Here is a 25012-nt window from a genome sequence, read left to right as displayed (position 1 = left end):
GCTTCCGCCAGGCGCACGGTATGGTGAGAGGGAAGGGACAATCTAATTGGGGATGGTGATGCGAGCGCGGGGAGGAGCTGTGGCAACTGGAGAACGGCATCTGGATAGAGAGTCGAAGTTAGACTTGAGCGTCGCCCAGCCCTCCACGGTTTGTCCCCTGCAGCAGCGGGGCAGAACGCTGCCCTGTTTTTCCGCGTCTTTTGGAACCCAACACTGGCTCCCCGGAAGTCCCAAGCATCCCCTTCAGGATTTAGTCCTTGCTCGTTTTCTCCCCTAATTACGTAGGACCCTCTTCCAGATGTAAACTGTTTCCTGTATTAATTTCGTGTCTCATCTTGGCCCAGCACCCTTTTTTGGCAAATGTGAGACCCGAGACCCAAAAAGCGGAAAAGATTTTCTAAGGCTACATGGCAAGTTGGAACCAGCTGAGAACTCCGGGGGCAGGGGGCGGGGTCGGGGGAATGGAGAAAGGACTTCATTGGCTCTCAGAATATCTGAGTATACAGCTACTGTGTCCTCAGCATGTGCTAGGACAGTGGTTCACAACGTGTGTGTCTGGACCACCGGCAGCCGCATCACGTAGGAACTTGACTAGACGTGAAGATTCTCAGATCCCATCCCAGAACCACCAAATCAGAAATTGTTGGGAGTGCGGCCCATAATCAGCATTTTGGTAAGCCCTCCAGGTGGTGCCCTGTGCATTGTACTGTGAATTAAGTTGAGACCAAGGTACTTCTGTGTGGTGGGCAAACTAATTTGTCTGGAATCACACAACAAGTATCTGGGTCTGTCTGACTCCAAAATCTGTACTCCTAACCTTAAACTTTAAGTCGTCATCTTTTAAAAAAATATTTTATTTATTTATTTTAAAGAGAGAGTGAGCGAGAGAGAGAGCATGAGCAGGGGGAGTGGGAGAAGCAGACTCTACTGCTGAGCAGGGAGCCTGATGTGGGGCTTGATTCCAGGACCCCAGGATCATGACTTGAGCCAAAAGCAGTCACCCAACCAACTGAGCCACTCAGGTGACCCTAAGCTTTTAGTCTTAAAGGGTATCAGTGAGGTCAGAATATCCTTTGTATACCTGTCAACATTGACCTGTAGTTCTCCCCCTAGCTGAGGAACAGAATCATCTAGGGAGCTTCTTCCACTGTTGGTGTTTCCAACCACAACTCAATTCCAACATCCTCTTGCAATAGATTGAGTGAAGCAGGACCTCAAAGGTGATATACACAGCAACAGCCATTACTCTGTCTGGACCTGATTGGAAGGACATACACCTGACATGAATTCTTACCTTGTAGTCCCTCAGCCTTCACATGGATCTTGTTCTTGGCAACCCTGCCTTTTTTCTGAACCTTGTTCTCTCCCATATACAAAACTGTGGTAAAGCCTAACCAGCTCACTCCAGTTTGGAAGTGTACCATTGGTATAAAACCTCTTTTACAGATTATCTGGGGGGCATGCAGTGACGGAGACAAACTGATCATTCATTCTTTCATAGAATGTTGGAAGAATACCTAGCCCAAGATCCAAGACAGAATAGGTAAGTTTTCAGTCTGCTGGGCCTGGTAGTAAAAGTTTGTAATGGGGAGTTTGGTGTGGAGGATTAGGAAAGATAGAGCTCTAAAGGAAAAGTAGGAGTTAAGGGGATGCGGGAGGGGAATAGAAGAGAGCATTCCAGGAGGTGAAACCATGTCAGCTACTGGTGGGGAATAAAGACCTTAGTTGGGAAGGAGTGGGAGGGGCATGCTGAAGAATTTTTGTCTTTTCCAGTTTCATTGAAAAATAATTGACGGGGTGCCTGGGTGGCTCAGTGGGTTAAAGCCTCCGCCTTCAGCTCAGGTCATGATCTCATCAGGCTCTCTGCTCAGTGGGGAGCCTGCTTCCCCCACTCTCTCTGCCTGCCTCTCTGCCCACTTGTGATTTCTCTCTGTCAAACAAATAAATAAAAAAGAAAAAACAAAAAGAATTGACATATATCACCGTATATAAGTTTCAGGCCTACCTCTTGATGGTTTGATTTACATATATTGTGAAATGATATGGTTCAGCTAATTGGGGGTTCAACTAATTCCGTCTTTTCATATAGATACAAAGAAAAGAGAAGAAGAAAAAAGATGTTGTGATGAGAAGTCTTAGGATTTATTCTTTCTTTTAACAATTTTCCAGTGTATCAGTACAGCATTGTTAGCGGTCATCCTCATGTTGTACCTTACATCCTTACTATTTATATATCTCACCTGGAAGTTTGTATCTTTTAACCACCTTCCTCCATTTCCTCCTCCCTCCACCACCCACCTCTGGTAACCACAAGTCTGATCTCTTTTTCTGAGTCTGTTTTTTAAGATTCCACATGTGAGATTGTAAAGTATTTGTCTTTTTCCATCTGACTTATTTTTACTCAGCGTAAACCTCCAAGGTCTATACATACACAAATGGTAGGATTCCTAATTTTTTGTGACTGAATAATATTCCATGGTGTGCATACCCCAACTTCTTTATTCATTCATTTGTTGATGGACACTTAGGTTGTTTCCATGCTTTGGTCATTGTAAATAATGCTGCTATGAACATGCAGATATCTTTTTGAGTTAGTGTTTTTATTTCCTTATTTCTTAGTGTTATATATTGCCAGAAGTGGAATTGCTGGATCATAGAGTGTTTCTATTTTTAATTTTTTGAGGGTCTTCCATTTTGTTTTCCATAGTGGCAGCACCAATTTACATTCCCGCCAGTAGTGCACAAGGGTTCACTTTCTCCAGATCCATAGATGTGAGGCTGGACCTCCCCACCCCCCTTGTCTTTTTGGTCATGGCCATGAAGAATTTATTTTTGTCCCAACAGTGGAGGAAGCCACAGAAAGGATTTTAACAGCGACATTTCACTTTTCAGGTTTGCCTCTTAGCAAGATCACCTTGGCTGCTATTCGGAGGATAGGATCAGAGTGGGAGACTAAAGACTGTTAAAGTCACTCAGGAGATACTGGCAGGGGCATTGACGATGGAGACAATTGGAATAAAAAAAGAAAATTCTTTATTATTTATTTATTTACTTACTTACTTATTTTAAAAAGGTTTTATTTATTTGAAAGAAAGCGAGAGGGGCGCCTGGGTGGCTCAGTGGGTTAAGCCGCTGCCTTCAGCTCAGGTCATGATCTCAGGGTCCTGGGATGGAGTCCCACATCGGGTTCTCTGCTCAGCAGGGGGCCTGCTTCCCTTCCTGTCTATCTGCCTGCCTCTGTCTACTTGTGTTCTCTGTCTGTCAAATAAATAAATAAAATCTTAAAAAAAAAAAAAAAGAAAGTGAGCGAGAGAGAGAGAGCACATGAGCAGGAGAGAGGGAGAAGCAGACCCCCTGCTGAGCCGGGAGCACAATGTGGGGCTTGATCCCAGGGTTCTGGTATCATGACCTGAGCTGAAGGCAGATGCTTAACCAACTGAGCCATCCACGTGCCCCTAAATTTTTTTTTTTTCCTAAATTCTTTTTTAAACTTAAATCTTTTTTTACTTGCTGTAGAGTATACATAAAAAATTTTACCATTTTTAAATGTACAGTTTGGTGGTACAGGGAAGTACATGTACTCTGTTGTGTAGATGCTCCCACCATCCTTTTTTTTTTTTTTTTTAAGGTTTTATTTATTTGACGGACAGAGATCACAAGGCAGAAAGGCAGGCGGGGGAAGGAGAGGAAGCAGACTCCCTGCTGAGCAGGGAGCCTGATGCTGGGACAGGACCTTGGGATCATAACCTGAGCCGAAGGCAGAGGCTTTAACCCACTGAGCCATCCATTTTCAGAACTCTTTCATCTTACAAAATTGAGTTTTGTGCCCTCAATCTAGTAACTTCCCAATCTCTCTTTGTCCCTGCCCCCAACAACTGCCATTCTACTTTCTGTCCCAAATTTGCCTAAGTACCTCATTAAGAGTGGAATCACACTGTGTTAGTCCTTTCTGATTTACTTATTTCAGTTAGCATACTGTCTGCAGGATTCATCCCTGGTATAGCCAGTGTCAGAATTTCCTTCCTTTTTGAGGCTGAATAATAATTTCGCTAAATGTTCGTTAGGTGTTCATTGTATGTATTGTTAGCCTTAAAAATAAAACTCACTGGGGCACCTGGGTGGCTCAATGGGTTAAGCCTCTGCCTTTGGCTTAGGTCATGATCTCAGGGTCCTGGAACATCAAAAAAAGGAGGGAGGGCACCTGGGTAGCTCAGTGGATTGAGCCTCTGCCTTCAGCTCAGCTCAGGTCATGATCCCAGATTCCTGGGATTGAGCAGGGCGTTGGGCTCTCTGCTCAGTGGGGAGCCTCCTTTCCCATCTGTCTGCCTGCCTCTGCCTACTTGGGATCTCTCTCTGTAAAATAAATAATTAAAATCTTAAAAAAAAAAAAAAAAAAAAAAACCCTCACCTATTTTCCCAGCAAAAATTAGTTTACTTGGGAATAGCAGAGTATTGCTATTTGGGACACCCAAACTACAACAAAATGGTAGGCAAATCTGGAGAACAAAGAAGAGAAACTTGCTTTTATAGAAGAAAGATAGTGGGGAGGGGCTTTTATAAACAAAAAATCCAAGTTGGATTAATCTAGGAGTTTGAAGTCTGTGGGTTTTCATTGGCTGTAACAGTTGTAAAGGTCTTTCATTGACTGGGATGTTGCTGGGCAAGGAGAAGATCTTTCTTCCTTTTGTCAGGGTGGTGAAAAATAGTCTTCTTCCTTCTGGGAGTGCAAGGTATGTCTTTCTGTTGGGGCCTGCAGTTGATGAGGACTTACAGGGTGTGAGAGCTCCTTCTGCTGGCCTCCCAACTCCATTTCATTATTTAATTTTTAAAAAAGATTTTCTAAAGATTTTATTTATTTGACAGAGAGAAAGAAAGCCAGAGAGGCAACACAAGCAGGGGGAGTGGGAGAGAGAGAGAAGCAGGCTTCTGCAGAGCAGGGAGCCCGATGGAGGGCTCTATCCCAGGACCCCGGGATCATGACCTGAGCTGAAGACAGATGCTTAACAACTGAGCCACCCAGGTGCCCCTTTAAAAGACTTTATAAAATTTTTAAATTTATTTTTAAAGATTTTATGTATTTATTTGACAGCGAAAGCACAAGTAGAGTGGCAGGCAGAGAGAGAGGAAGAAGCAGGCTGTCTGCTGAGATCATGACTTGAACCAAAGGCAGATGCTTAACCCACTGAGCCACCTTGATGCCCCTCGATAATCACCAGCCTAATGGGTGCGAAGTGGTATCTCATTGTGATTTTTACTTGCATTTTCCTAATGATTAGTGAGGTTGAGCATCTTTTGGTCATTTGGTTATCTTTGAAGAAATGTCTGTTCCAGACCCTTGCCCATTTTTTTGAGTCTTGTCATTTGTTTTTTGTTGTTGTTGAGTTCTAGGAGTTCTATACATATTCTGCATATTAATCCTTTATTGTTTATGTAATTTGAAAATATTTTCTCTTGTTTTGTGGGTTACCCTTTTACTCTGTTGATAGTAGTATCCTTTGGGACACAAAAATTTTTAATTTGGGGGATGCCCTGATGGCTCAGTTGGTAGAGCACGTGACTCTTGATCTCAGTCTCATGAGTTCATGCCTCTTTAATAAGTAGAGATTACTGGGACGCCTGGGTGGCTCGTTTGGTTAAGCAGCTGCCTTCGGCTCGGGTCATGATCCCAGCGTCCTGGGATCAAGTCCCACATCGGGCTCCTTGCTCCGCAGGGAGCCTGCTTCTCCCTCTGACTCTGCCTGCCACTCTGCCTGTGCTCGCTCTTTCTCTCTCTCTCTCTCTCTGACAAATAAATAAATAAAATCTTAAAAAAAAAAAAAAGTAGAGATTACTTAACAATTTTTAAAAATTTTTTAATTTTCATGAAGTGTAGTTTGTCTAATTTTTTGTTTTTGCCTGTGCTTTTGGTATCATATGCAAGAAATCACTACCAGGGTGCCTAGCTGGCTCAGTTGGAAGAGCATGTGACTCTTAAAAAAAAAAAAAAAAAAAAGATTTATTTATTTATTTTAGAGGAGAGGGGAGTGCAGAGGAAGAGAGTCTTAAGCAGACTCCTCTGCACTGAGTAAGAGCCCAACATGGGGCTTGGACTCACAACCCTGAGATGAGGACCTGAGCCAAAACCAAGAGTCAGACGCTAAGCTGGCTTTGCGTGCCCCAGAGCATGACTCTTGGTTTCATGGTTGTGAGTTCAAGCCCCCACTGGGTGTAGAGATTACTTTAAAAAACAAAATAACAACAGAAAAAAAAAAAAAACCTTAAAATATTGCCAAATTAACGTCAACAAGCTTCTCCCCTGATTTCTTTTCTTTCTTTTTTTTTTTTTTAAGATTTTTTATTTATTTATTTGACAGAGATCACAAGTAGGCAGAGAGGCAGGCAGAGAGAGAGGAGGAAGCAGGCTCCCCGCCAAGCAGAGAGCCCAGTGTGGGGCTCAGTCCCAGGACCCTGAGCCAAAGGCAGAGGCTTAACCCACTGAGCCACCTAGGCGCCCCTCCCCTGATTTCTTATAAGAGTTTAGTTTAGCACTTATATTTAAGTGTTTGATCCATTTTGAGTTAATTTTTTGTTGTTGTTGTTTAATGTATACTCTATGAAGTTATGACCACAAGATCAAGAGTCACATGCTCCACTGACTGAGTCAGATAGGTGTCCCACTGAGTTAATTTTTTTATATGGTGTTAGTTAAGGGTCTAACTTGTTCTTTTACATGTGGATATCGAGTTTTCCCAACACCATTTGTTAAAAAGACAGTCCTTTTTGCATTGAATGGCCTTAGCGCCTTTGTTGAAAATTATTTGCCCACATATGTGAGGGTTTATTGCAAGGCTGTCAAATCCTATTCCTTTGGCCTTTTTTTTTTTTTTTTTTTTTCTGTCTTTGTGCCTATATCACATGGTTTGGATTACTTTGGCTTTGTAGTAAGTTTTGAAATCAGAGGTGAGTCTTCCAACTTTGTTCTTTTTTTTTTAAGATTTTATTTATTTATTTGACAGAGAGAGATCACAAGTAGGCAGAGAGAGAGGGGGAAGCAGGCTCCCTGCTGAGCAGAGAGCCTGATTCAGGGCTTGATCCCAGGACCCTGAGACCACAACCTGAGCCGAAGGCAGAGGCTTCACCCACTGAGCCATCTAGGCACCCCAGTTGTTCTATTTCTGTAAAAAAAAAAAAAAGAAGTGGAGGGGTGCCAGGCTGCTTCTGTTGGTAGAACATGCATGCAACTCTTGATCTTGGGATTGTAGTTCAAGCCCCAAGTTGGGTGTGGAACTTACTAAGAAAAAAAAATAAGTAGGATTTGGTAGAGATTGCAGTGAAGATCTATAGGTAAGTCTTCCAGTCCATGAATACAAGATACTTTTCCATTTATTTTTATCTTCCTTAATTTCATTCAGCAATGTTTTATCATTTCTTTTGTTAATTCTTAACTACTTTATTCTTTGTGATGCTATTCTAAATTGAAATTTTAAAAAAAAATTTCCTTCTTGGCTTGTTCATTGTTTGTGTATAGAAACACAACTGATTTTTGTGTGATTTTGTATTCTGCAACTTTGCTGAATTCATTTATCCTTTTTTTTTTCCCTTTTGGTGGAGTCCAAAGGATTTTCTACATATGTGATCATATCATCTGTAAACAGGTAACTTTATTTTTGCAAGAAAAGTTTTATATGTCGTATTATATTGTGAAGCTCTTATCTTAACTGAGACTCATTAAATTTGTGATTATATGGGGGCGGGGTGTCACAGAAAGTTATATTTAGAGAGTCCTTAGATCTAGCCCAGCTCAGTGTCACACAGCAAGTTAGAGGTTCAGTAGGCATCCGAAATCTGATCTGTGTTCCTCCTCTTAGCTTTCTAGGAGCAGACAAAGCCAAGCTGGGAGCTAGCATGGAGAACCCTTGCCTAGAGGGTATTTATGGGGCCGAGACTTGATCCCTTTGTGCTTTCACCCAAGGCTCTCCTTATCTTAGGAAGTAGGGAGTCTGGCTGAATCCCGTGCATCCATCTGGTTAAAATAAACATGCTGGGTGGTCTAAGATGGAAAAGAACTTGATGAAGAGTCAGAACTGGAAGTGGGAGAGAGATTTGGAAGTAGGACAGATTTTGCCTTTGTGGGGTTGGAACTTTCTAAGCACCGGTTAAACACATGATCTCAGGCTTGGGGCCGAGTATGTCCTCTCAGCTGAATGCCCCTATGCCACTGCCAGCTGCTTGTAGGAGAGTTTGGAGGGGAAAGTGTGCTCAGAGAGGTAAGACTGAGGGCCCTAGACAGACACAGATGGAGTCACAGAAATCAAGAGTCCTGTGGGAAAAAATCCACAAGCCATGGAAAGCGCACTGGTTGTGAGGTAGAGGTTCGAGTTTGTATCCAGGTCCTCTTTTTGCTATGATAAATGTTTTACTAGTACTTAATGGGGTTCTTACTAGGTGCCAGCTTTGCTAAATGTTTTACATGTTTTCCTCCAACAAAAGTTGACTGGGCTCTTAACCACTATATTGAACTCCTCTCCTTTATCTTTAAAATTTTCTGCAGTAAATGTGGATTATTTATGTAATTAAAATGACATTCTTAGGAAGGCTACACTTGACCTTCAGGCCACCATAGACTCCTGGGAGTGGAGGGGAAGTCAAATGGTTTGGCAGGGAGTAAACTACTTGGTGGTACCCTTCTTCCTCTCATCTTAAAACTTTGAAAGATAAGGTGTTGTCTTAACCTCAAACCTTCCTTGGGATAAGTCAGTGTCCTGATCAGGTCCTTTGAGCAATAGCGTGAGAATCTTCTGTGGTGTAAGTGAAGGGTGCAGACTCCTGGACTCTGGGGGTGAGGTCTGGGAATTTGGATTTTTGGAAGCTCTCCTGATGATTCTGATACATATTAAAGCTTGAGAACTACTTCTCTGGGTAATTCCTTCCAGTTCTGCCTCTGAACAGCTGTGTGGTATGGGGCAAGTTATTGTCATAATTCCGTTTTACTCTCAGCCCTCTACTGAGAGGCCAGGTAATAACAATATATAATAACAGTAACATGTAATATCCTATTTCATCCTCCTAAGAGGTGAATATTACTATGCCTATTTTATTGATGAGGACACTATAGTTTGGAGTGGCAAATTGACTTGTCTGGAATCATGACAGCTCATTAGGTGACAGAGCCAGAATCTGAACGCAAGCCTAGATTATAGAGAAGTGCTTTGGAAACCAGTAACATTGAGAGCATTGGTAATTATTATTTCCACATTCCCGAGTTCCTTCTCTGCAGCTGCAGTGGCTAACATACCAAGCTTACAGCACACCAAGACAGGCTGAGCCCCTCCCCTCTGGGAGTTTTTCCCATTAGCAGTTTCTAAACTAGAGTGTAGTTTTTATTTCTTTTTTTTAACTGTTGTTATTATTTTTTTAGTAATCTCTACCCCCAACATGGGGCTAGAGCTCTTGACCCTGAGATCAAGAGTTGCATACTCCATTGGCTGAGCCAGCCAGGCACCCCGCAGTGTACTTTTTAAATCCAGAGTTGAGTCCAGCCGTAGACGGTTTTATTTTATTTTTAAGATTTTGTATTTTTAAGTAATCTCTGCACTCCAGGTGGGGCTCAGACTCACAACCCCAAGATCAAGAGTCGCATGCTCTACTGACTGAGCCAGTCAGGTGCCTCCAGAAATGCATTTAAATGCTATTTTCTGGGACACCTGGGTGGCTCAGTGGGTTAAGCCTCTACCTTCAGCTCAGGTCATGATCTCAGGGTCCTGGGATCGAGCCCCACGTCGGGCTCTCTGCTCAGCATAAAGTCTGCTTCCCTGCTCCTCACTCTCTCTGCCCACTTGTGATTTCTCTGTCAAATAAATAATTAAATAATCTTTTAAAATAAATAAATTAATTAAATAATCATTATCTAAAGGCTTGCTTACTCAGGGGTTCATCAGTTTGAAGCTTGTCACAGAAGATGCTTTTGGTTTCAGTTCTCTGAAAAATATCTGTAGGAAGCCATTTCTTCTAAGGCAGTCAGACCATCCAAAAGATTTCCCTCTTTAGGGTAATATTAATATTATATTATAATATATAATAATATATAATTAATACATAATTAATTAATCTGGGAAACTTGAATAGGGAAGCACTGACTCCAAATTTCTAAAGGAGAATGACTTGTGGGAGATTGGACATCCTCCATCTAGGTCTGTTGTCATCAGAAGCTGATTTGGTTCAGTATTAGAAATTTCTAGTGTTTAGCCCCAAAACCATATTGGTTAAATGTCAGTAGTCAGTGAACTGCCCATCACTAGTTCAAATAAGGTCCAGGCAGATGTCAGGGTGACCTTCAAGTAAGACAGACTTAAATTCATATCCTAGCTCCATTTAATACTGGCTGTACAGTTCAGGCCAATTAATTTAACAAACCCTCAGTTTCTTTACTTATGAGAAGGGCATCTGCCTTCTTTTGTGTGTATACAAAAATTAAAGTAGTAACACTGGATAGGCCCAGGCACAAAGCAAGGGTGTTTACTGCTGCAGGCCTTGACTTTGCACTGTTTGGGCTGCAGTGAAATGTATAGTTGCTTCATTATGAAGTAAATGAAACTCACAGCTAGCTACCTTAAGCAAAAAAAGGGAAATTTAGGGGTGTCTGGGTGGCTCAGTGGGTTAAGCCTCTGCTTTTGGCTCAGGTCATGATCTCAGGGTCCTGGAATTGAGCCCCATATCGGGCTCTCTGCTCAGCGGGGAGCCTGTTCCTCCTCTCTCTCTACCTGCCTCTCTGCCTACTTGTGATCTCTGTCAAATAAATAAAATCTTTAAAAAAAAAAGGGGGGGGGGAATTTACTAGCTTCCGTAACATGGAAGTCTAGAGGTGGTGCCAGTTTCAGACATGACTAAAGCATCCATCTCTTCTGTGCTGCTTTCTGTGCCGGCGTCATACTGCAGTCCTACGCTTTCCTCACTGGTTGAGGGGGAGGATAAGGTTGCTAGCTCCCTAAGTTTCCTTACCACTCAGCAACCCCAAAGCTTGAGTGTTTATCCAGGGAAGACTGGTGCAGCTAGGGAGGCATATGCCCCCTGCCCACCATGGTGAATTATGGACCAGGGTTGAGGCCAAAGAATAAGGATGCAGGGCGCCCGACACTGACAGGTGGCTGCTAGAGGCGGGGAACGATTAGGCCCTGTAAAAACTCAGCACCTGCCCCACCCCTGGACGGGGCCCAGGGTCACTGTGGGTCAATCTGTTTCTGCTTTAAAAAGCAAAACAAAACAAAACCCAAAAACAACTTTATTTGACGAAAGACAAAAACAAAAGTTATTTACAGTAGTTTTTTGCTCAAATAATTCAACGGGATAACTGTGCTTCTCCAGGTTTCTCTCACAACCCAACCAAGCAGAGGCTGCCCCACCTCCAGCCTCCCCATCTCGCACAAGGGGGAAATGCCAACCAGAATTCAGCAGCATGGCTCCTCACCCCTCACCATCTCTACTGCTCAGTGCACTGTGGGAAGGAAAAATCCCACCCCAGCCCGATACACTGCCAGGGGCTCTTGCTATAAGCGTCTTCCAACAGTGCTACCAGACCTGGGCTCAGACATGGGTGGGGTGGAACAGGCTGGGCAAACAGCAGCTTTAGCTGTCTTGAAGCTGCTATTTTTTCTTCCCCAGCTGGGCCTCAGGAGGGCGAGGATCCCTGATCCCCCTGGGACATGCAAGAACAGGCTGGGGTAGCAAAAGAGAGAGCCTAGGAAACTTGCCCATCAGAGAGAGCAAAGCTCCCTCTCCTTAAGTAACTAATCCCCATTCCCACAGCAGTGGGTAGGCCAAGCCACTGAGAAGTCAGGTAGCCTCCCTGAAGCCTTCAGACATCATCCCAGAAAGGACAGAACACACGTTGCTGCTTTTCTCCTGGCCAGGCCCACCCAAGTAAGTCAACCCCCAGGAATCTCCCCCTGTGCCTGCCTGACTGGGCAACTTCAGGAAACGAGAGGCTGAGGGCTCCTGACCTGTCTTTTGGCCCAGTAACAACATTATTCAGAACAAAAATATTTTGGCTAATAGTAACCTAGAATTAGTGTTTCTTAGGATATATAAAGATGGGGTGTATTGCTGTCAAACGCTGTTAGCAGAGAGACAGCAAAATAAAAAAATGGAGAGGAGGGAGAAGAGTAAGACCGTGATCTAGTTCACTGTGAAGTTCAGAGCAGAGGGCTCTGCAACTCCAATTTAGAGAAAGGTGCAATACAAAGACACAGTGGACAGGCTTCCTAACCGACTTCCAGCCCCAGCCTCCAGAGAAGGCAGCTTCTCAGCAGCTGGGGGCACCTTCCCTGCTTCTTCCAGGAATAGGTTCTTGCCACTGTCATGGGAATAAAGGCCCATCGGAGTCAGCTACAAGGGCTTCCTGACCAGTAGGTGGCTCACTTCTCTCCAAGTAGGAGCTACTGGCAGCTTTTTCCGTTTTGGCCGCACTAATCCCAAGTTCTTAAAGGAATTCAAAACTCAGGCTGGTTGGCCAAACTTTCAAGGATAAAGAGGGGAAAATATTAAGGAGAAAAAACAAAACAAAACCAAAAAACCCACTGCCTTGGTCTAGCTTACTTCCCCTGCCCCCCAAAACATAGTAAAAACAAAAATTTAAAAAACAAAACAAAACAGAAAAACGAACAAACCAAACCAATAACCACCTGTCCGGTTTTATCATCCTTCTCTGCTCTGCGCTTAGAAGGTTTGGTCAGATTCTGTATTGGACCCTTTCTTTATTCTTAAAGGCTTTGTGCCTGACGCAGAAAAGCCAGAGCTCAAAAAGGGGTTTGTGTGTGTGTGTGTCCTTTTTTTTTTTTGGTAAGTCAAACCAACAATAAAACAACCATTTGGAATTTTGCAGAGATTTAGCTGGTCCCCAAAATAAAGATACTCTTTCCTTGTAAAACACTCACCAGTTGCAGTGGTGCCTAATTCCCAGTTCGTCAGACTCCCTCAGGCAACACACATGGACTCCCATACCTGGGCTAACTACTCCCATTAATGCAAACCCCAGCAAAAAAGGAAAAATAAAGTTTAGTGAAAACCTAAACATTCAACTGGAGTCAGTTCTGTTACATCTGCTGGGTTCCTCTTCTCTTTTGTTCACACTTATGAACTTGGACTGTCCACACTTCGCTTAACACAGAGAGGCCCAGCTCCAGGGCGTAGGTCTGAATGTGGCGGGTTTCCTGTGCCCAGCCAGGAAAGCAGGCTGGGACAGAGGTGTCCTAGGGATTCTCTGGAGAAGCAGCAGCAGCACCATGCCTGTCTCCGATCTCAATCTCATCACTGAGGAGGCCTGGAGAAACGGCAGTTAGCAGAGAGGTCCCCGTCACGGTGCAGTGACACCAGCTGGCATCTTCCTGCTGAAGACCTCTGGACAGAGGAGATGATCCCGATGTTTGGCAGTGATCCAAGAAAACCCTCTGTATGAAAGGGAACCCAAATGGAAACCCAGGACAGCTGGCTCGAGCCTCGAGCACCCCTTTTGGCAGATGCCTACTTGGGGTTTTCAGAGACTAAGGGGATTGGAGTGTGCAGTAAGGGGGGCGATGGGTCCTGCTGCTTCTGAAGCTCCATCTCAGCAGCCCTCTGTAGCGCCACCTCCACCAGCAGCTGGAAGCTACTGAAGTCCTCCTTGTCCTGCTCTGGGGGTGTGGGCGGTGGCGTGTTGAAGAGTCCACCTGTGGGGCTTCCGGCTTCAGCTCTGGTCAGTAGAGTGAGTGTGCTGCCAGGGGTCACCAGGGGCTTCGGGGGCTCCAGCTCCCCTGGTGGGAAGGGGGCTGCTGGCTTTTCCCCCTGGCCTGAGTGGAGTGGCACGGAGCACACGGACAAGGAGAGCACATTGGTGGGGGTTGGTACAGACACAGCCAGAACTGAGGGGCTGCTGCCTCGGGGCAGGGCCACATCTGAGGCCTTACCCCCGCGGCGGGAGATGGTGAATTGATTGGGGTCTTTGCCGTCCTTCCGGAGCATGTCTGGGAGAAGGCGCCGCCGGGCATTGATGAACCAGTTACATATCTGGAATGCACAGAAGAGGCCGTGATCAGTTCACTCGGTCAAAACCAGCTATGAAGCACCTACGTTCCTGGCCCCAGAAACACGGCAGCAAACAACACAGACATAATCCCAGCCTTCAGACAAGTTCACGTTGGGAAGAGAGAGTTAAAAAAGAAATCCTACAAGTGAATATAAAATTACAACCAGTGGTGGGGACAACAATGGGAAGACCCAATCTAGTCTTTGTGGACTCGGGGCAGAACTGACAGCAGCAGGCCAGGACACCATGGCACACCACTGAAGGGCCTCAACAGTGGCCTGCTGACCTACACACCTTGCACACCGTAGCTCCCTCTTCCGGCCCTGTCTCTTTTTTCCCTGTTTATTGACAGATACAGAGCATGTACCAGCTGCTGCACAGGGCAAGAGATCAGAACCCTCTCTCCCTCACCTGTGTGGCGGGATATTGGGAACTGTGTGGACTGCAGCAATGGCTCACGTTTCTCTACGGTTTGGTGAATGGATCAAGGCTCAGCTCTCCTTAAGGCTCAGTTTCTACCCCTGCTTATCATCTCTCCTGGCCCATTTCCAGGGCAAGCTCCTGGCCGCCATTTTCCTATGGAGTCTGTCTCTACCTAGCCAAAGGGACAGCCACCTAGGGCAGGGGCTGGTGCCTGGAGTTGTCCTGGCTCCTTACTCAGCAGGTACAAAAGCTCCTGTTCAGGGAAGAGCCAGAGCCTTCTAGTGGCTTCTCTTCCTCTCCATTCCAGGGGTTCTCATTTATTCCTCTTCATCTCCAGGGTCTTCCCAGTATAAACACACGCACACACACACACCAGCAGGCATCAGCAGACACAGGCTGAGCTGAATGCTGGCTAAGGCTGCAGGGGAGCCCCAGAGAGAGGTAGGGCTGAACAGCTGGGTGAGGTAAAGGAAAGGAATTCAGCACCTCTGATACTAAGTACCATGCCCGCCGCCTCACCTGCATTATGTTTCATCTGTACAAGCTGGAAGGTAGTCAGCAGTGTCCTCTAAGTACTAAGGAGGGAACTGAACTCATAAAAGATGAAAGAACATGCCCAGAGTCAGTCACACAGGCTCCAAGTCTAGAGCTGGGATCCAAACCCAGGTTCCAGGCTTTAGGGCCTGTGCTTTGCTGTGTCTTAGCAAACAGGTGGAACTGACGACCGAATAATCATGACCATAATCTTGAAAGCAAACACCTGTTGAACACAAAACATACCAGGTGCTGTTCTGAACATTTCCATTTAATTACTTAGTCTCCAACTTAGGAGTTAGGTACTGCGATGACCACTTTATTTAAACTGGGGAAGAAACAGAGGCCCTGATCAGAGCTCGGTAACTTGCTCAAGGTCACCACTTCCAGGCAACCCCTACTGCCAGGTGAAGAGAACAGACTGAAGCCTTTTCTGCTCCTTGGGATGCTTCCCCTCCTGCGTCCAGCCGCTGCCTCAGCAGCTTCCCGGGCCACCACAGAGCACTGCGCCTGCTCCTGGTCGCTCTGCGCGCAGGGGAAGGTGTCAGGTCACCGTGACCTGGTTCAAGTGAAGTAGGGATGAGGATTTCTGTTAAGAAAGCAGGCTTGGGGAGGGGAACTTAGGCCTTTATTAGCAGCTGTGTGGGCACCTAGCCCCTAGCAGCACCTCCCATTTTGGCTTAGAATTCTGGGAAGAGCAGAAACCACTCTCCCACATGCTCAGCCTGGTCCACAGAAACTTGGCAGCCTGCTGTCTGTTTTGTCTTCTCATCCGCTAGAAATGCGCAGCTGAGGGGGGCCGGGTAAGGGCAGGCCTGCGTGCACCGGCAGGGCCGGGCTGTGATAACAGGCCAGCAGGAGCTTCTGTAGCCCCTTCCAGCTGCCGACCCATGCCCAAGTCAGGGAAAAAGCATGTGATTTGCCCCCACTCAAGGTCCTTGGGGAGGTGGCAGGGAGAATGCCAAGGTGAATTCTGTGATTGATATGGTACAACCCAGGCTGGGGGCCTCAAAGCCTATCTCTACCACAAACCGGCCCTATGCGACTGGTGGCTGTCCTGCCGGTACTTTGTATCAGCGGCTGCGATAAAGAATGTGGGAGGAATCCCTGCGGCAAACGGGAGTGGGAGGGCACCAGGAAGCTGATGAAGGCCACAAGGCTCAGAGGAGGGCCTTTGAAGAAGGCGACACTGGTGCTTTCATTCTATTGTCTTTTCAGCTGCCCGAGACAGAAGCAAAAGAAGGGAGAGAAGTGAAGGCATAGAAGGACCTTTCCCAAATATCACTGGACCCCCACTTGTGTTATGACCACCCATACCAGGGTGCTCTCAAAAGCAGCTGGCTGTACTATAATCACCTTGAAGGTGAGTTTAAAAAATAGCTATCTCTTGGGGGCGCTTGGCTGGCTCAGTCGGTGGAGCGTGCAACACTTGATCTCAGAGTTGTGGGTTCAAAACCAGTGTTGGGTGTGATTATTTACAAATAAAAAAATTAAAACAAAAACAAAAACAAGATCTCATCTGCTCTACAGGTCCAGTGGGAGTCGGGTGGGGTGGGGGCGGAGTCAGGAATGCATGTTTTTAAACAAAATTCCCTGAGTTCTGCTGCCCAGACTTAGGAACCAGTGGTTTAACCCACTCACTCCCATCCCCTCTGCTGACTCTTAGCCCCTCTCCCGCTTTGCAAAAGCCTCTCAGGTAACTCCATTTGAATGGAGTTCTAAAGGCCTTGAAAAGAAGGGGGAGCTCAGCTGACACCACACTGGCAATTAATTACACTGAATTCTTAGTCCTTTAAATATTGTCTTTCTTTCCTACAGGAGGCTACCCAGGGGGCAGAGATAGTGCCTGTTCTACCACTGTGTTTTCCAGCACGCAGCACTGGGCCTGGCACCGAGCACACCCCCAATCAGTATGAGTGAAAGAATGGGGCCCGAACCCTCCCTGCCACGCTTCCCTTCCCTCCCCAACAGGCAGCCAGCCCCTCAGAACAGTCAGAAACCACAGCAATAAAGTGGGCTCAGAGGGTGTCACAGGGACCTGTGAAAACCCTTCACAAATGACTTTTTTTTTGGTCTAACCCTCCCAACTGCCTAGCCCCAGGCAAGTACCAGCAAACCAGTTAGTTAAATGACTCATTGACTTGCTAATGAGATTGCTCTTGGGCCAGTTAGAGGAGACAATCAAAAGAACTGTCCCCAGGGAGAGAGAAAACAAGCTTGGCAAAATGCTGAAGCATGCTGAAGCCAGGTGACTGGTTCTAGGAGTGCATTATAATATTCTCTTTTGTGGATATTTGCAAATGTTCTTAATAAACAGTGAAATTTAAAAAATTAAACACAAGAAAAAGCAATGTCTCCAGGGACCTGGGCCAATTTTTCCAGAGTGAGAAGCTATACTTCTTTACTTTTGAGGTCCTGCCTGTTGACATTGCCCCACACTTCCTCATTTTCTATCAATTCAATAATTGTTTACTGAGTACCTACCAGATACCAGGCATAGAGCTAAACTTGGGATATAGTGATACAGTGATAAGTAAGCCTCCTGTTCTAAAAAGCAGCTATGCAGTCCATTGTCCAAGTGCTGACCCAGTTATGGTACCATGGGAGCACACAGTTCCTCTGAGGGCTGAGGGTCTCCCTAGTTAGGAGTGGGAATGAAGCGGTCTGGGGTACTGATTCGTGTGGCATGAGTACAGGGGGAGGCAGGGGTGAGGCCAGCTATGCAGATAGGGGCAGGTGATACTGTCGTTAGGTGGGCAGGAGTCACTGAAGGACTTTTAGTAGTGGAATAGCGAGTGGTAAGACAATGACAGGTTGGACCAGGGAAGGAAACCCACACTTCAGAAATACTTAAGGGGTGAATGCATAGGAATTGGTGACTGATCAAATGAGCTAAGGAAGGGAAATGAAGGGGCACCCCTTAGAAAAAGAGCGAGCCAGTCTGGAGAAGTTATCCATTACCCATCAAGAAATCTGAGGTGCCTGTAAGACCGCCAAGCAGAGGTAGAAGGGTGGAGGCCCTGTGGGATTCATGGTAGAGTTTCCCCCCAGGGCCACATGGTCCCCACTGCTCCTTAACTCTCAGCAGGACTCTAGAGCAGGGTGGCCAACACCAGAACAAGGGCACACCAGAATTCAGCTGGTCCTTCCTCAGCCCAACATTTCTCTAATGTGGAATAAGGGATATATCATCCTAGGAATCCACTAGTTCTCGGAAGAATGTTTTAGCTTCACATTTCCATTCTGATCTTGAGTAGGAGCACAGTGGCCTCCGGCAATCCCAGACTTGCTCAAGTCCAGAGTCCGTGCCTTTGTCATACTACACATCACAGCCGAGTCAGCAAAGCATCATCCCCATGCACCATTTTACATTAAGTTTTTCATTGGTTTCACAGTTACATTGGGAAACTGGTTATTTTACAATTTATAAGAGCAAAAGCAAGAAAGTTTTTTGTTTTTTTTTAAACCCAGTTTTTATACATGCTTAAGTGACATGATAGCTAAAGTGACATAATAATAAAAATGTATCAAGTCAACATGTTGCAGGGAGGTGGGTCTGTGAAAAATAAATTAGAGAAACTGGCACATAACTCAGTAAGAAATGGTGTCCCTGACCAAAAACAATTTCAATACAGTGTGGCAGCACAGGTAGGAGGTGCACCAGGAACACAAGAGTAGTGGCCTCAGACCTAGTCCAAGAATGCTCTCATGAGGAAATGCTTACATGGAGTGAGCCAAGTTCAAAAAGTCACGAAGAAGCCTAGGGAGAAGGCCCAGAGGAACAGAGGGCCGAAGGTTCACAGGTCCTGGGGACAGGAAGAATGGAGATGAAGCTGGTAAGCTCCTGAGTTTGGATTCTCTGCAGAGGACAGTGGGGTCCATGGTGTGTGTGACACAATCAGATTTGTACTTTTGTGTTCAGAAGAATGGACTGAGGGAGCGGAGTTAGATGGGATGCTGTCCAATTCATGAACTGCTTAATAAAGCCCACTTAAAAAAAAAAAATGGAGAGAACAGACTGAGGGAAAAAGGCTGGAGGCAGAAGACCAGCAAAGAGCCTATCAAGGTGATCCTGGTTTTCAGGCTCAAGCCTTTGGCCTGTGTTGTTCTACATCCTGTGAGTTCAAGTCCGCCTCCTCTGGGAGGCCTGCTGACACCCCAGGCTGGCTTAGAAACACTGCTTGGGTCTCTGCTGCCTTCTGTCCCAGCCACACTTTCTACAAACACTAACGGCTAGGTCCTCCCCGCTTTCCCATCCCAGACTAGACACCTTGAGGATGGGAATGTGTCTGGTTCCTCTCTGGGACCTCAGCTCTGGTTGGGAGTGCTTGGTACACTGTGAGATGCTAGGCACTGTCAGATACCTGAGGTCAGTCCAAGACCTGGGATCTAGGAGATAAGGATGACAAGAGCAGAAACACCCACTCTGTGCTCACTTGCCGTGAGCCTTGCATCTTTCTTCTCCATCCCTCTTCCTTATATGCCATGCCAAGTACTACAATCATCTCCTTTTCTCAGATGAGGAACATGAGGCTCAGGGAGAGGCAGTGGACCTGGCCAACATCCAGGCTTTTTCTTGTGGAGAAGATGGGATCTGAGTCAGGTTCTGTAACCCTAGAGCCTTTCTCATAGACAGACTCCCATTAACCACTGCCCAGCAAGTACAAAGTCAGGTGACAGGAGTTCCGAAGGCTGAATACTCAGCACGAGGCATCATGGAGAAGGGATGGGAACTGGGGAGACAAGGGAGGTTCCAAGGGTTGGGGGGTAAGGGAAGGAAGGAGAGTTAGCACCACAGATTCAAGTAAGGAATCTATTAAAGGCTAGGAAAAGACAGAGGTGGAACAGGAGGCCTTGGGGTAGAGGCTTAGCCGGCTCATGCAAGGAGCACTGGGGGCTCATGGGGCAGGGGATGGGCCTTCGCTAGACTGGGGGCCTGCTGTGTCGCCCAGGTAGATGAGAGCCAAACTGGAGGCAAGTCGGTGATAGTCCAGGGTGTCTACCTCAGCACCATGAACACAGAACAAAAAGGTCAGCAGTTGGGCAGTTCAAAGGAGATGATACCTTGCACTCTGACGAAAAGCAGACAAGAGATCTTCAGGTATGCTCATGTGGGTGGTTTACAAAGCACTTTCTTTCTTTTTTTAATATTTATTTTTAGAGAGTGTGTGGGGAGTGGGGGTGTGGGCATGGGACAGAGGAGGGAGAGGGACAAGCAGACTCCATGCTGAGCTTGGAGCCTAATGTGGGGCTCGATCCCAGGATCCTGAGATCAAGACCTGAGCTGAAATCAAGAGTCAGATGCTCAACCAAGCCACCCCGGTGCCCCATCTTTTCTTTCTTTTTTTTTTTAAAAGATTTTATTTTTAAGTAATCTCTACACCCAATATAGGATGCGCATTCACAACCCCAAGGTCAAGAGTCACCTGCTCCACTGAGTGAGCCAGCCAGGTGGCCCCAAAGCACTTTCACATCCAGTTCTGAATCTGCTCCTTACAATTCAGTCAAGCAAGGGAGGATTCGAACCCCCACTTTACAGATGGAGAAATCAAGATGTAGTCCCTTGCTCCTATGTGGCAGAACTAGGTTTTGAACCCAGAACTTCTGAATTCTGCCCTTTTCTTGGCCATGATCCCAATTCATTTTTTTAACTACACTGCAGACCACTAGCTGCCCTTCTGCAACCAAGTTACTAAACCCTGCTCTGGGGCCAGGGGCCAGGGGCTGAATTCCAAACACTCAGCGCCTTCTCACCTTCCCCAGAGCCTCCACTGTTAATGACACCAAGACATTCATAGTGGTGCCTTGCCTCTTCAGAACTCCCCCAGATCTAGCTGCTGTCACCTCATGTCATGGTCTTCCCTTGAGGCAGAGTGGGTGTTGTCATGTGGCCACACAGTGTATCAGCGACAGGACTTAGACAGAACTAGAACCCAGGTCTCCTGCTACCTGCTCCTTACCTGCAGCACTGACAGGTTGGTCTGTCCAGAAAGGCTCAGCTTCTCCTGCTCTGAGGGGTAGGCGTTGTAGCGGTGCAAGTACAGCCAGTCCCGGAGGATCTTCACGGATTCTTTGGGCAGGTTCCCTCTGCGCTTCCTCTTGCCTGCCAGGGAGAGGAGGCCTTCGTCCTCACCCAGATCACTGTCTGACATGGTGTTTAGGGGCTAGGTGGACCTTGGGCAAGCCTGGAACAAGTGACAGAGGGGATGGGGACATTATTACCACGCATTGCCTTTTATCCTTTCCCTGTCTCCAAGCACATTACAGCCTGGGACACTGAAATGGAGGAATAGTAAATTAAAGTCTCAGGCCATACCTTTGCCTGGGCAACCTAGAAGGGAGGAGTCTGAGATGCCTTGATTTCATGCACTCAGTAGAGGACTACTGAGATAAGTGGCAGCTCTTTAAGAAGCAGTACCAGACTACAAAGAATTTTAGCTACCCCTGAGGTCTGTTTTCCATGCGCTGTACTGAGCACTTCACACTATCTCAGTCAAGTCCTTTTAAGACAGATACTACTATTATCGTTATTTTATAGATCAGAAAATCAAGACCGAGAGAGACCACCACCTAATTTAAACAGTTACCATGTGAGCCAGTAATTTCACTCCTAGACATCTACCAAAGGGAAATGAAAACCTGCGTTCACACAAAACCTTGAACACAAACGTTTATAGCGACATTATTCATAATAGCCAGAAGGTGGAAAGAACCCAAGTGTCCATCAGTGGAGGAATGGAAAAACGAAATGTAGTCCATCCATATGGTGGAGTATTATTTGGCCATGTAAAGGAACTAAGTCCTGATCCATGCTACTGTGTGGATGAACCTTGAAAATATGCTAAGTGAGAGAAACAAGTCATGAAAAATACATATGAGTCCGTTTTAATGACTGATTTAGAATAGGCTGGGGGAGGAGACTAGAAGGACAGCTAAAGGGTATGGAGTTTCTTTCTGAAGTGTTAAAAATGTTCTAAAATTGACTGTGGTGGTGGTTACATAGTTGTGAGTATACTAAAACCACTCATTTGTTTGCTTTAAATGGGTAAGTGGTAGGATATGTGAGTTACATCTCAATAAAGCTGTTATGAAAAAAAAAGTCACCTCCAGGATAGGGTGTGGAAGCAAGGTTTGGACCGATGTTTGCCAACAACAACCAACCCTCGCCAGCCTCCCCAAACTCTAGCATTTTGCTGCCCAGGTCTGGAAAGACTATTAATCACCACGGTCCTACAGCAATGGGTGTTTCACATTTACTGCACCTACTGTGCCCTGCAGAGTGTTGAGTCATCCCTATTGGTTGTCTGAGACATTCTCTTTTGTCATCTAGCCCCTGGCTGGGTCCATGAATCAATTCCTCAAAAATCCAGATAAATGAGCAAGGCTGGACTCTGGTTCTCTCCCCTTGGCTGTGTGACGTTGGCAAGTGTGCTCTCTCCTCTCTGGGCTTGAGCCCCCTCTTCACCTGTCAAATGTGGGAAGGGGGTTCCTTAGACAACCCAACTCAGTTACTCATCCCCCTGACTAACTTCTGGTTCACACATGCAAAAGAGATTTACATTTTAAAACCGAAAGTTCCAGGGCAAGCTAATGCCAGAATCTCAAGGCTCCTCCCTCCTCAGCCTTTTAACAGCTACCCAGCAGGCTGGGCCAACAGACTCTGGCATCTCCCAGGTTTTGTTTCCTCGACTTGGGCCTGAGCCCAGATATCTGGGCTGGCTCGGCCAGGCTTTCGAGGGAAGGGTCTACCCTCCCAGCCAGGCCACCTGGAGGTGAGACAGGCACTGGTTAGAGGTGCCACTCCTCAGAGAACACCAACAGCAGGCTGCTTTCTGAGGTCAGGTTTCTGGCGCTTAGCTGGCCAGGGCATTTGGGATTTGGGCTCAGGGATGCAGTCCTGGCAAGCTATGAGAAGTTTACTCAGGGTTATCTGTATAAATTCCACCCTGGCTACTAACCAAGTCCCAGTCTGCAGGGTTCCTAGGGTGGCCAGTGAAGATGACCCCTGAGCCAACAACAGACCTCTCTCCACCATCCTGTCCTGCACTCCAGCCAGCTTACAATGGGGGGAGGTTTCCCACATACACACCCCACACTCACACCCAGCCGCACAGACACACACGCCCTCACCACCAGGCAACTCTGTAGCAGTGCTCAGATAACAGGCACCAACCCATCCCTTAGCTCCTGGAACCACCAAGGTTTTCACCGACAAACACAGCACACAGTTACAGAGCCCACGTCTAGCACGAACAACTGGTACCCACGAAACCAGCCCAATTCCTGGCTATATGCCTACCCACAAACTCCAACCGACCCGCCCACCCACGATCTCTCAGACTGAGGAAACTCCAAACGTCATCACACCAGCGATCAATTCTTACCCCAACTGGCCCGTGGCAGCACCCTCACGACAGGACACCCAGTGCACCCTCCTATACACTCCACGACGCCGACCTGCAGCCACTCCCGAATGCACTTTCTGACAACTCCCCCAGCTCGACGGGACACTCCCCCGGGCCGCGCACTCACGCTGCATTCCCAGCAGTTCACACAAAGCGCGCAGTCTCCCCCGCGGCCCAGACCGAGTCGGAGCACATGGCTCCCGGGGCGGCGGGGAATCGGCCTGCGCTCGGGGCGCCCGCACCCCCTCAGTCCCCTACCCCGCGCTAGACTCGGCGCCCCAGCTCCCCCGCCGGCCCGCAAAGTGGGTGGGGCGGGGGCTCTGCAAGAAAGAAAACTCACGTGTCTGTCTCGGGGCAGGAAAAAGTTTGGTTCCCACCCCCTTCCCCCGCCGCTTGGCGCTGTCTGACTCTTCGGGGCGCGGGGCTGGCCGAGCCTGCGCGCTCGGCTTTGTGCTCCGAACTCGGCCCGGAGGGGGAGGGGAGGGGGCTGGGCTCCCACCTCCGCACCGCCCCCCCCACCCCAGCCCTGCGCCCAGACTCCATGTTGGCCGCCCCCTACCCCAGAGAACTGCGCGCTTCCCCCGCGGGAGGCTCGGCTCACGCTCGGCCTGCCCGAGGGTCCCGGCGCGCACAAACTTTCTTCGGGTTGCCGGCCCCACGCGCCCCGCTTCCTTGGCCCGCTTGGGAGTGACAGATGCCTCCGAGACAGACTTTCCTTTGTTCCAAAGGAAAGGGGAACTCGCGCGGGCTCCCCAGCCCCCCAGCCCCGGGCCCTTGCCGCTGCCCCCACCCGCAGCTGTCACTCTCGGCGGCCCCCTCCTTGGCTCGGCCGCCGCGGGGGGGGCGGAGGGGGGAGAGGCTGCTGGCGGTTAGCAACGTGCACTTTTTAAACCAAACAAACCCAACCCCCGCGCGCTCACCCCGGCCCGGGGCAGGGACGGCCCTCTCACGGGCTGGGATCGTACGGAGCTGGGCCCCCCAGAAGGGCCTCGAGAGAGCTTCCAACTTGTGGGGGGGGGACGGTGCGACATTCCCCCCCACCGGCCCCCGCCCGCCCCCCAGCAGTCGCGGCTCACAAACACCAGAGCTTACACACCCACAATCGCACGCGCCAGGACGACGCCCCCCTCCCCCGCCCGGCCGAGAAAAAGAAACTTTCCAAGTTGTCCCGCGCGCCCCCCGCCCGACTCTGTCCCACTCCTGCGCCCCGCACTGACTTTTCCGAGCGGCTTTTCCGTCCACGCGGCCCCTGGCTCGGCGCCTGGCGTCTTGGCAGGGGGCGGGGGGCGCCGGGGGAGCGCGCCGCGTACCTGCCGGGCCTGACACTCGGCCTGACAGCTCGCGGCTGGAAAGCACCTCGCGGCCTGACGTCAGATCCCCTCTCTTCCCCCCCCCCCCCCGCGCTTTCCTCGCCCTCCCCCACTCGCCCGGAGGGAGAAAACAAACTTTGTGCGGAGCGCGGCGAGCTACGCCCACCCCCCGCGGGGCGGGCCGACGGCGGCCGGGGGCTTCGTCCCGCCCACCGCGCCCGGAGGGGGCGGGGCCGGGCGGGCACCTTCTTCCTGCGCCCACCCCCACCCGCAGGAATGCCACATGGCCTCCGAAGTGGAGCGGT

General features: G+C 48.0%; 1 protein-coding gene and 1 long non-coding RNA gene across 8 annotated transcripts; one reads left to right on the top strand and one right to left on the bottom strand.

Annotated features, from left to right (window-relative positions):
- The first annotated feature begins 11 nt into the window (after nt 1–11).
- Nucleotides 12–17339, top strand: LOC309872290. 2 transcript variants are annotated; one of them, XR_014315761.1, is made up of 5 exons: nt 12–148; nt 1447–1543; nt 7591–7634; nt 16211–16355; nt 16811–17339. It is a non-coding gene; the product is annotated as an uncharacterized lncRNA (long non-coding RNA). The 2 variants fall into 2 exon arrangements; XR_014315762.1 differs by having other exon boundaries at nt 21–673.
- On the bottom strand, nt 11242–24970 carry TGIF2 (TGFB induced factor homeobox 2). 6 transcript variants are annotated; one of them, XM_082746291.1, is made up of 3 exons: nt 24844–24970; nt 20953–21177; nt 11242–14016 (listed from the first exon to the last, which is right to left on the bottom strand). In XM_082746291.1, exons 2-3 carry the CDS (start codon nt 21142–21144, stop codon nt 13495–13497), a joined length of 714 nt encoding a protein of 237 aa, XP_082602417.1. In that variant the 5' UTR covers nt 21145–21177; nt 24844–24970; the 3' UTR covers nt 11242–13494. The 6 variants fall into 6 exon arrangements, with proteins under 6 accessions (XP_082602417.1, XP_082602413.1, XP_082602414.1 ...); XM_082746287.1 differs by having other exon boundaries at nt 24615–24845; XM_082746288.1 differs by lacking the exon at nt 24844–24970 and adding an exon at nt 24708–24809.
- Between the last annotated feature and the right edge of the window lie 42 nt (nt 24971–25012).

The sequence above is a fragment of the Mustela nivalis genome (genome assembly GCF_964662115.1).
Source record: "Mustela nivalis genome assembly, chromosome: 8".
Classification (NCBI taxonomy): Eukaryota; Metazoa; Chordata; class Mammalia; order Carnivora; family Mustelidae; genus Mustela; species Mustela nivalis.
The sequence above is the reverse complement of the archived record's forward strand: the minus strand, read 5'-3'. Positions and strand labels throughout refer to the sequence as shown.